We start from the raw sequence: 12,346 nt of genomic DNA on the forward strand, positions 1-12,346 counted from the left end.
GGAAATGTGGTTCGGAAACGCCTGCAGTACACTCGTACACCGCCATACGCACTCATGTGGTAAACTACAATACCCGGCATGCACGACACCATACAACCAGCGCGCTGGCAACCACGAGAGACTTCAGCAATCAGTGCGCGCGCCGCGCAAGACAAGAAGAGCGTACGGAATTGTATTTTTAGTCCAACTACTCCACTCGTTTGTTTGCCGTAATATGATGGCGAAAAAGACAGAAACTTCGGCTGCAAACCGTCGACGGTAGAGATGTTTCTCTTACGGACCTCTGGGAAAGTTGTGATCGCGGTCTTCTAGCAGGAGTTCGCCTCCAGCTCCCCGCGAAAAAAAGCTGGTTTCATCGCGAAGATTATTTATGTAATAACGAATAGACGGTGACGGAGAAAAACTAGCAGCCTGGCGACCAGCGTTTTTCAGATTAGCCCCCTTCTTCTGCATCGAGGATCCACGGGGGGACTGAACCACTAACCTCCCGCCGGGTTCGGCTGTCGAGGATTTGTGCTTTTCGGTGAAGTTGGATCATTTCTGTCCGTCCGAGCCGCGTCCTCCCGAGGAGTGTTTTCGTCCCCGCGGTGAAGGACCAGCGGCCACGCCGGGGAGGAAGCACCGCTCCGCGGCTACTACTCGGCGGCTAGCACCGCCGCTCCGCTGGCTGCCACCGACCCGACGCACCGAGGCCTCCTGGGCTCCGAGGAGGGGACGATGCTCGAAATAATGTCCGAGCATCAAGGTAACGTTGTTATTGTAACCCACTGGTTCTGGTGGCCGAGGGGGGGGTTCAGACTTTGTTGACCGGACCGCCCGCTGTCATCATGTCTGTCCGGTTGTTGCACACAGGGTATTAAAAGCTAAAGCCCTGCGTTAGCATCGATGCTAGCTCGCGTGCATCATGACTTTTCCCCTTCTTTGAAGAAGCGGGACATGAAAGTTGAAAGCTCGTGTCTTATTCACGACAGTTAACATATATATCTGCGTGATGTTGTGACGTTAAATACTGTTAAAGTGTCACGGATATCGATTATAACGCGACAGGGTGACAGGCGGTAGGGTTCACCGTTAACGACGGTTGTAACCCACCCTGCGACGCAACGACGGACAGGGTTAGCAAGTAAAAAGAACAGATCTGCAAGCCATCAACCCGTCGCCTCGCAACGCGCTGGTGGGCTAGTAGGTCTGCTCTTTATTTAGCAAGCGCGACAGCTAACGCGCCATGATAACTACAATGACGAATAGCCGAGTGATTTCACTGGACGGCGGTGCCTCAACTTAATTTAACATTTAAGTTGAAGCACCGCCGCCCAGTGACTCTCTGAACCGGTGTTTTGATGGCTGGTTTGTTTACCGTGGAAACACTGACATCAAGACTGATTTCCATCCGGCTGCAACGCCGCTTCTTTCTGACCACACTGGCTAATGATGCTAATGATACATACACCCCACCAGGAAGCTTAGCTAACATGCTAACCGAGTGGATCAGTTGATAAGGGGACTGAACATCATTTCACACACTATCACTTCCACTACTATACTGCACGCAGCAACAACACAGCTTGAGCGATAGAAGTTCAAATTCATCCAAACTTGTTGCTGCCGTTCTCTCAGTCAGTAAGTCGACATAACGGTTTAGCCTCTTGCCTGCTTGTCATAAACTGCTAACAAGCTAAGTACACATCAAGGGCTATTATGCCAACTGGAATCGATGTAGCATTACATAATACAGTGGTTCTCAAACTTTTAAATTTCAAGGACCCCCATGACTCTGAGAGTGTAAAAATGGACCCTTGTGGGTCCATTTGTTTCCATTTGTACACTCTCAGAGTTACAGACTCTGTAAGGGTCCATTTGGAACCCCCTCAAGGAACACTGAGGGTCCCTGGCTGGACCACACTTTGAGAACCACTGATATAATGCATAATATACGATGCGATATTATGTATGAGTGGTTATGTTGGATGATTGAACAGGTGGTGTGTGTGTGTGTGTGTGTGAGGCCCAATCCCCACTGGACATAAGCTATCGTTAGCGACCCTAATGTAAACCTCGCTGGCTGGATTGGTTAAGAAAATCCACTTCTCCAAACACCTGTGACACAATGGGTCGATCGATCCGATCTGTCTTTCGTACTAACTGAACCGGACCCCTAAGACGGTGACATAGTAACAACCTCTCCTCATGGCACCAGGATTAGTTGAAATGTGTTAATAAGCAGGCTAATGCTAATGCTGCTATTAGTCTACGTTGGCTTTCACCGTATCCCGTTGCAAGCATGCACGACGTCGCCTGTACACTACTGTCTGCAAATACAAAACTATACATTAATTTGTGACTTACATGGCAAATTGTCTTCTCTCTGTTGCAGATTCATTATTGACGTGCAAAACAGAACCTCTGGTACGTACATTTACCTTTTTTTTCATTTTAAGAATTATTTTATTATTATTTTATTGGTTTAGCCATTAGCTTCATGTGCATGTCTGTGTACTCATTTTAATAAGCCGGTATTTGCTTTTGTAGCCTCCAGAGAGGAGAAAGAGGACTGTTGAAGACTTCAACAAGTTCTGCAACTTTGTTCTGGCATATGCTGGTTACATCCCCAGCCCAAAAGAGGTACTTATTTGTGAGACTGTTTGGTGAAGTGCTATGCATATTTGAACTTTTGCATTTGCCCCCATGCTCAAGTTGTGGGAGGATACTAAGAATCTTTATTGTCATTTCTGTAGGAGAGCTCATGGTCTCCAACGTCATCCAGCTCTGCACACAGTTCAGGACTGTCGGCGGACGGTGGTGGTGGAGGAGGCGGCGGTGGTGGCACCACCATGGGAGCTACGTGGGGCGATGGAGGCTCGGACATCCACACCATCCACACTTTTGTCCGCAAGGCCCGTGCCAACAAGGGCAAGAACATTCGCCGTATGCACTCAGACAGCCAGCTGCTAGAGAAGATGCGCCTTAAAGACTCGCTGTACGACAGCCAAGCTGGCCCTAAGACAGAGCGCAAGAAGGACAAAAAACTCAAAAGGTTGTCAGTGGGCTCGGCCATGGCAGTGGGAGATAGCGGGAGCAGCGAGGGCGAGAAGCGTGCCCGCATCAAACGTAGCAAAAACCCCAAAAAGCCAAAAGCACCCAAGAAGCTCAAGAGCTCAGCTACTCAAAGCGAGACAGACTCAGAGACAGGCCACCAACATACTGAGGTACGACCTATCAGGGAGGAGCTGACGGGGCATGACGTCTCCGCCCACAGTGCACAGGGGCTGGGGAAGTTGCAGGCAGAGGAGTCCACCAGGGAAGCGGAGATGAGCTCGAGTGAGGGTGAGACCTGGATCGCAGATGAAGACATCATGGTGGAGTCAGGTATGCGACTTAAACAGTGCTTTAAGAGTATGTCTATCATTCAAATCTACACTCTTGATCATCCTTATATTCTTTACTAGTGTTATATGTACCCATTGAGGACATGGGCCCAAAACAGCCTGTAACTGTTATCCATAATTTTTTCCCTCTCCCAACACAGGTGACGATTCATGGGACTTGATCACCTGTTACTGTGGAAAACCATTTGCAGGTCGGCCCATGATCGAGTGCAATCAGTGCAGCATATGGGTGCACTTGTCGTGCGCCAAGATTAAGAAGTCCAACGTTCCTGACATATTTTACTGTCACAAGTGTAGGGACGTACGGCGGTCAGGACATAAGAAAGACCCCTAAAGATAAGGGGATTGGGAGGATGACAAGCCCCACTCCCCTGTTTTTCTGTCCCCCCACACCTGTTGTTTTGGGCAATGCCTACAGCCAAAACAGCCTAAACTCTCACCCGGACGGCAACTGTATTGCCAGTTGTAAGTTTTCTTTTGACAATCACAACCATTCTTATTTATCCATCAGTTGTTTTTGACACATTTTTGCCTTTGAGAACTGGACACAAAACGGGTGGTGGAGAATCATTTAATTTGTAACCCTTTAACTGTTAATTGGCTAAAAGAGAACTCTTATCATACATATAAAAACTTGCACCCCATTGGTTTTCAGATGTTCGCAGCAGAAGGTGTATGTGAAGTTATGGATAATTATTAAGTCATGATATTGATCGCTACCTTTATTCTTAAATTGCTCCAAAGAAAATTGATATTAAAAATTTTATCAAGGGACAGGCACATTTAGTTTGTACATGTAATCGCTGGAATGCGACCACACACAAAATGTATATCTGCAGAGAAGGAAAAAGTCACTCCTTTTGTTTTTGTTGTGATGTATCTATTAGTACTAGATCAACAGCTCATTTTGTTTTTCATTTGTTTTGGGATCCCCCAAAAGCTCTTGTTTAAAAAAAGAATTACAGAAAAAGTTACAGATCAAATCTGCTTTAAAACTGCACACAAACTGGATCTAAATTTGAAATTGCACACTATGACAATAGTGCACTTTTTAATTGTGAACCTAAATTACTTGGCCCTCTGCACATTTGGATGTTATGGGATATAATGGGCACTGTGCAGCTGTAGTACTGGGTTTCCGTAAGGTGACTTAACCGTTTAATGTTCCAGTTCATTTTCCCAAAGCTTAATTTTGAACCAGAAACACATGGAGTCAAATGTGTTTTCTGTCCAATTGTGCTGCCAGGCCAATCAACAAAGCTATGAGAACCGGAACAAGAAATGGGTATGCTACCTTATGAAAACATGGGACTAGTTTTGCACAAAGCCTATTGGCTACAACTGATGTAAGCTGTATTTAAGCTAGCATGTAACTTATGTGCATTTGTATCTCAGCGCTTAATGTTTCTCCCTGTCTGGTTTTATCAGTTATTGGTTGCCATTCATCATCGACCTTTAATTGGAACATTGGCACCTTTTTTTTTTTTTTCTCTTTTTCATGTGTATTTTCTGTTTTGTTTTTCATTATTGAAAGGCATCTGATTTGGGAGCGAGATGTGATAGTTTTGTTATAAAATGAAAGCTGGGCCAATGCTTTACCATGTAGAAGTGGCTTAGAGGAGACTGGTGCATGAATGGTTGTAAAATATTTTCGTTTTTCTATTTTCCTTTTTTTTTTTTTATTCTTAGCTTTCTGAGAAGTGGGAGAAGATTCTCCCAAATCAGAAGAATGGACATAACAAAAATGGTTGTCTCACGTTCGAGAACGAAGTTGACTGTAGTGTACAGAAAAATAAGTTGACACCACGTGAGTCGTGGCATGCTTTTTCCTTTGCTGGAGGGAGAGTTATGTTTAGTCCCCAATAGCATATGCACTCTCTCCATCACTCCTTCAGTTCTATGTATATACCCTATTCTTTGACAACTGTACATATGTGAAAGTGAAGAGAGAGAATAGCCAAGCAAATACTATATTTTCTGCATTCTAATATTGTTTTCTTTAACTGTAGCTTGAAAAATAAAAGTGTTTTTGGGGAACATGTGTGTTGTATTTTCGATTTTATTTAAATACAGACAAGTAAATGTTATTTTTTAACATCAGATATAAGCACACATTGAGTGTTTGTCATATTGTAGCCACTAGAGGGAGACATTCAACATGTATATCATTTTGGAAGTTCATACATAAACAATCTTAACAAATTAACTCATGCAGAATTCAGATTGGAGTTAAGAAAACAGTTGCATAATCAAAGGAAATCTGTATAGTGATGCCCTTAATTATGGAATTCTTCCAAGTGGTCATCAGGTTCATCCTGTAACAAATTATACATGAATCACAGATGAGTCTTAAGATGAGTTGTAGGATCATGCAATATTGCAGTATATTACAGAATTTAAAAAATGATCAAACTAATACACCAAAAGGTGTTAGAAATGGTGTATTGTATTGTCGTGTTGCATGTCTGGCTTGGCTTCCTTTTGAAGGAATGACCCACATGACACATTTACTTGAACCCCAGCTTCCAAATTCTGGCTGGAACATTCTCAAAAATACAGATCTACAAGCTCGCAATGCGTTGCGATGCTTTGGGAGTCTGTAGATCGGCTATTTTTGGTGAAGAGATTTCTGTAGATGGAAAAAGCGGTCCAAGTAAAGAGCCAACTCAGGTCCAGTTTACTATGTCTAGGGCAGGGCAACCTTTTTGACATGAAGTGCCATGTTTCTATTTTCTTGATAGTCGGTGTGCCATATCAACATATTTAATTATAAAATATTTCCAACAACTTCCATTGATTTCCCATAAACATAGCAGGAGCAATAACCTCACCACTCCCTCCCCAGTCAGAGTTCAGAGTTTGAATGAATGTAGAATTATGTGCGGGATGTCATTTGTATACAGATGTGACGGGACTTAGTTTAATTGACTGCATTTCTTTTTATATTTTAAAAACTTGTGCCAGTGATCACGCTCCCCTGTGCCAATGTTGGCACCCGTGCCTAAGGTTGCCTACCCCTGGTCTAGGGTTTAATTTGTTACCTACATCTGTCGCTAGCTTGTTCAAATGAGGGGGGAAAAAGTTATATTTAACCATGCTAGACACTGATCTCACAGAAACCGGGTTGTATGTTAAAATAAGTAAAATGTATTTGAAAAGTAAACACGCGACAACAGCATGAAGGATACATGTGTATTGTGTAAAACAATAGGTTAAGTGACTCAAGTGTTTTCACAATGATCTTTCTTACCTTTCTGCCCCGGTGGCTAGTCATAAGAGAGCTGTCAATGGGATCTAGAGGAGCCATCTTTTTCCTAGAGAGCAAGGGAAGGGGAAAACTATTACTGCTGTAAGAAGCATTGAATTTGTCGTATGATGGACTACACCAAATTATGCAATTTTCCATCTACATATCAACTCTGTCTGTCTATCTTTCTAGTTCACATACTGTAGTGCTTGGAAACACTGGTTTGAGTAAGTAACTTTGTTTTCCTCTCATCAATGTAATGCCACATTAATAATGTGTTCATATTTTACTTGTTGCGCTCATCCTGTCCACACCTCTTCTCAGTGTTTTTACGGTGGTGACGGTGCTGGCTGTTGTGGTGCACAGACAGGTTCTCCAGTGGGGTGAGGAACTGGATGGCAGACTGGGAATGGTGACCCCCCAGATTGCGGCCTGTGTCCATTGCGTCCCCCAGTGAGAGATCTCCCGGCTCAGTGCGATCAGGCAGACTGGGAAAGAACTCTTGGTCCAGCCAGGTCGCATCCTAAGACCAGAAGTAAGGCACAACAATTATCAAATGGTAGGAAGACATTATTCATTTGAATAAATTACGGGGAGAATCAACCCGGTAATAAAGCTGTGAGACATCAGAATCAACTTTATTGTCACATCACAGGTTTGCAGTTGTAAAGAATTGGATGAAATTATTGTTTATGTTGTTTTCACAAACAGAAAAAGGAAAAGAAGGGGGGGGGGGGGGGGTTCAGGGAGAGCAAGGAGAAAAAACATCAAACAGTAAATAGAAACATGTCAGGGATAGGCAAATCAAAAGATATCTATACCAGCTGTACACTATGTACATGAGGTTAAACATAAAGGTGCATAAGGTTAGGCACAGATGAACATAAGTAAACGATCCTCATTTGGAAAATGACTACCAATAGGCTGTAGTAATTATCTTCAGCAAAGCATTCATTTATATTGCCATATAACTTACATCAGTTTGACACTGCTTGCATGCTTACTTTGATGTGTACTGTAATGAAGATTTAAAATATCCCTACAAAAGGAGATTCAACTTCATTTTGAAAATAAAAAGCGGGTAAAGTTTTTTTTTCCCACTACACCACTGATTGTTATCTTAGTAAAGATAATAGAAGTCTTAAAGTGTACAGATGTAATTTGTGTATAAAAATCATACCCTTTTGGATCTGAGTCTGTTGGGCAAGACAAAGGCAGACATCTCCTCCAGCAACAGGTAAAAAGCCAGGAAAGGTAGCACACATCTGGAACAAAACATCTGGTGCAGACAGACAGATAAAAAGGTGGTTAAGAGTCATAAATAAATGCTAAACTAAACTAAGTTGAAATTATTCAAAGAGCAGATTTTGCCAAGCACTCACCTTAAATTCACTAGCTACTGGAGTTAGTCAGTGTTGAGTCGGCAATTCCTTGATGATATTGGCTCCAGTTCTTTGTCAAGTATGGCCAGTGTGGTGGGTATTTGTAGCCAAGGGTATGGGGTGGGTTTATATATGTGACAAAAGGACTGTTTAGGCTAAGGGTGTGTATACTGGAGACTATGACTTCAGACATGCCAATTATGATGGCCCTGCATTAATGGTTCCATCAAAAAGCTTCTCAAGCAGCGCCAATGGCTTTTTTTCTGTCAACATCCCATCACAACACACTACGTGCACGCACGTGCACACCCACCCACCACCGGTAGATATGAGGACAGATTGGAGCATGATAAGGACATCATTGGATGTTGTAGTTATGCTGTTGTGTCAGGGTTTGTCATCTGGTTTGAACTGGTTTGATCTCATTCTGATTATTTTCAGCATTTGTCATGGAACTCTAAATGTCCACTCTCATACTTACACACATTTTTATTGAAGTGATTGCATTTTTTTGGATCTTGTTTATTCGTTACACTTATTTGTTTTAGCTCTTGCTCATTTGATTTTCCTACTTTGTCTCATCTGTTTATGAAAGTATGTAGCTGATATATTGCACTTTTACTTTAGCGCTAGGTATACTCTTGGTTGCTTGTTTTAGAAGAGAATGCACTACACACACACACACACACACACACACACACACACACACACACACACACACACACACACACACACACACACACACACACACACACACACACACACACACACACACACACACACACACACACACACACACACACACACACACACACACACACACACACACATCGATCGATCGATAGATAGATTCAACCTCATATTCACTGTTCAGATATCCACCCATAGGCCTATACATATAGTGATAGACTGTACATATATTTTCATATATTCACTGGTGATAGCCATATGGCGATACATACATTAATTCATATATTCACTGTAAATGTATATTTATTGATAGATTGTATATTATGTTCACTCATTCAGAGATCCAATGCAGATGCGGCCAGCAGATTACTATTTTACATCTCTTGTGCTTTTGTGTCTCACTGCTGTTGCTGCTATTACACCAGTATTTCCCTCAGTTGATAAATGCCATTTTTGTTGAAAATGATTCATGTTCAAATGATTATGATGTACTGTATCAATCATTTTTCAACACTCTCGAACTCAGCTAACCTTTCTCATCAGGACTATGACATGTCACACAAAATAGGAATATTTTGTGCTTTTTGAGCTTAAAAGACTGTCCCATTAAAGAAAAAACAGACAGACAGACAAACAATAGAATCATGATGATTGATGCTGTGTGTGTGGCAATCTGGACAACCTGATCTCTCGCTTCGCCCAATTTCACCAGCGGATCGCCGTCTAGTTGAAATCACACACAAGCCCTCCCTCCCTGATGCACTCAGCACAAAACAAAGGGATTGATGGAGAGGGGAGATAGGGCTGGGGGTCCTCTTGGAGTGTATGTGCATTCAGACACGTTTTCACTTTTCCTCTTTTCCCGCCCTGTCCTAATTATTTCTATTTTGGGATCAGCTGGACTCACCAAGCATAGAGTTGGTGCTGATAGATCAGTCATGTCTAAATAAACCAAGGCAAGACTGGTGTGTTCTTCCTGGGCTCTGAAAGACTCCGCCTTGCAGTATGTCAGCATGGGGAGAGACCAGATAAATATCACTGATTACCTTCATTATGAGAGGCCTGCTCATTAGGAACGTGTGTGTGTGTGTGTGTGTGTGTGTGTGTGTGTGTGTGTGTGTGTGTGTGTGTGTGTGTGTGTGTGTGTGTGTGTGTGTGTGTGTGTGTGTGTGTATGTGTACGCGCACGCGGGCACACGTGTGTGTATATGTGTACACACGTGTGTGCGCACGCGTGTGTGTGTGTGTGTGCATGCGTGAGGGGTAGACCCAGGGGTTATCACCGCCTCACACACACGTACTGTATACGGGCTACCAATTCAGAGTGGGTGTGCAAGTGTGTGTGCACAGAATGACCTCCCCCATTCCCCGCCCCAGCTCTCGGCACTATAAGTATCCTACATTGCACAAGGTACCAAATATAGACCCAGCAGGGTCTGACACTGTGCCCTCCACAATTACTGTCCCACTTGGATATATAAGATTAAGGAAAAGCACCCTAAAAATGAACCAGACAAATATTATTACGATAAAAGAGCTCCAGGTGCAAGAGCTCCAGGTGGTTCTCTCCTCAGTGGTTCTCAACCTGATTCCTCACGTGATTTTGGGGGGGTCCCCAGATGACAGTGAAGTGACAATTTAAGGACTTTTAAGACTTTTTTAATACCTCAAAAAGAAAAAGACCATTACTGCATCAAAAATAATCAACAAACTATACAATAAAAACTGATCAAACATTGGCCAAATTGTATATATCTAGATATGTATAGATATATTCTTATATTATAAATAATATAAGAAAGAGAGAAAAGAAAGAGAGAAAATAGTAGAGCTTGTAGAGCTTGTAGATCGGCCATTTTCACAATATTTATCTGTGGAACTGAAAATGTAATGCTCCTACATTCCAAGTGCTTATCATCAGGGTGGGAGGGGTCCCCAGTTCAAATATGATTATTTTGGGGGGTCACGGCCTGAAAAGGTTGAGAACCACTGCTCTGGATAACAGACTTCCTCCTCAAAAGGGAACAGTGTTGACTGCTCTACACATCCTGTCATGGTCGCAAGCCGCCACCCCCTGATTTTGCTTGATATTATATTGATATATATATATATATACATTCTTTTTTGTATCAATCATTGTCTATATACAATAGCCTACCCTACAGTTTCAGTCATAAACATAGACCATTTCCCCATTAATGGCTTTAGATTTAGCTCCCCCCCTCACTTTCTCTAAAGTCTAAAATTACTGAACTTAACTGAATAACCGTGTCAATGTTGGCTATAAATCATAGCATGGTTCATGGATTTCATTAGTTATCATTCTTTTCTCCAGAGACCTTATGATAATGATATTTCTGCCTAAATCAGCTCTTCATGACACTAGCCACCTCTGGTAAAATTGCCTAAATCTTTATTGAAAAGATCATGCTGTTCCTTCCCCAGTAGTAGGCTATAATGTCCAATGTCAAGAATGTGACCTAGGCCATTTTATTTTGCCTAAGTCAAAGACAATGTGACTTGGCCTTGGGCCAATGTCTTTTGGCCTAAGTCACATTGTCTTGTAAGTCAGTTAATCCTCTTATGTTGCATAACTGTCAGTGTTTTATAGGCTATGTCAATAGTCATATATTGTTATCAACTTTTTGGGTGAAATTATTAAGAAATATCATATAGTTTGTTTCGGTTCAGTTTTTTCTGTTTTCTGAAAGGTCATTATTTTAAGAAGATGACCCATAGTGTCCCTATTCTGGGGCAAACATTCGCAGAAACGAGTAGATCTAAAAGCTCACAATGCTGTAAGGTTGTACAATAAGATATTTGGTGTTCTGTAGAGGGGGAAATGGTAGTATAGACCAACTATAGACCCCGACGGAACTCCAATAAAGTGGTTAACTGTGCAGCCCTAAACATCCTAAAAGTGTCTACAGAGAGTAGATCCAGTAGAGGTGTTTAGATGTTGCTCCTACTCCAGCCATCATTTTTTATGATTTTTTTGGGGCTTTTCTACCTTTATTGGATAGTAGCCTACAGTGTAGAATGACAGGAAACAGGAAGAGAGAAACAGGGAGTGACACGCAATGCGCCGCCTACTATAACCACACAGTGCACCATAGGAGCCATCCTTCAATCAATCAATCAATCAATCAATCAATCAATCAATCAACCTTTATTCGTTACATACAATTAAAAAAAAAGTAGTATTTTCTAAAATGCTGTGAAATGTATATAGGTCAGCCCCACGGATATTGAGCAATAAAATAAGACAAACAGGACTAAACTAAGCTAAAACATAAATAATCAAACACTAAAGTACTTAGGAGCACGTTGCTTCATTTTCAGTCCACAATAGTGCATACAAATGTCAATTTTATGTGTCCATAAGTGTGTATAAATGTCCATGTAAGGGGGTTGTGTAAGCATCCTTACCCATTCAGGGGACTAAACTCAGCAGTGCTCAGACCTAGAAGCAATAGAACCTCTACACCTGCTTTCAAATCACGTAGGCTACTTTTCCAGGACTATGTTCAGAACAAACAGAGGAAAGGCCAGCATAATCCCCCTGGCCATTATGCCTGCTCAACAAGCATTTTGCTCTTCCAGTCTGTCCACAAACTGAAGGCTTCTATTTGTTTAGCTTAT

The 12,346-nt window shown here is 42.2% G+C and overlaps 2 protein-coding genes across 3 annotated transcripts; one reads left to right on the plus strand and one right to left on the minus strand.

Moving 5' to 3' along the window:
- The first annotated feature begins 146 nt into the window (after nt 1–146).
- On the plus strand, nt 147–5,410 carry phf23b (PHD finger protein 23b). The gene is made up of 5 exons (XM_080451389.1): nt 147–745; nt 2,375–2,406; nt 2,530–2,622; nt 2,736–3,366; nt 3,527–5,410. Exons 1-5 carry the CDS (start codon nt 718–720, stop codon nt 3,718–3,720), a joined length of 978 nt encoding a protein of 325 aa, XP_080307515.1. The 5' UTR covers nt 147–717; the 3' UTR covers nt 3,721–5,410.
- Nucleotides 5,411–5,427: 17 nt separating this feature from the next.
- LOC308101876 (uncharacterized protein) lies at nt 5,428–8,171 on the minus strand. 2 transcript variants are annotated; one of them, XM_080451392.1, is made up of 5 exons: nt 8,016–8,171; nt 7,814–7,912; nt 6,948–7,156; nt 6,637–6,700; nt 5,428–5,701 (listed from the first exon to the last, which is right to left on the minus strand). In XM_080451392.1, the coding sequence occupies exons 2-5, from the start codon at nt 7,910–7,912 to the stop codon at nt 5,663–5,665; spliced, it is 411 nt and encodes a 136-aa protein (XP_080307518.1). In that variant the 5' UTR covers nt 8,016–8,171; the 3' UTR covers nt 5,428–5,662. The 2 variants fall into 2 exon arrangements, with proteins under 2 accessions (XP_080307518.1, XP_080307517.1); XM_080451391.1 differs by having other exon boundaries at nt 6,924–7,156; nt 8,016–8,170.
- Between the last annotated feature and the right edge of the window lie 4,175 nt (nt 8,172–12,346).

The sequence above is a fragment of the Gymnoscopelus braueri genome (assembly GCF_963280865.1).
Source record: "Gymnoscopelus braueri genome assembly, chromosome: 15".
NCBI lineage: Eukaryota > Metazoa > Chordata > Actinopteri > Myctophiformes > Myctophidae > Gymnoscopelus > Gymnoscopelus braueri.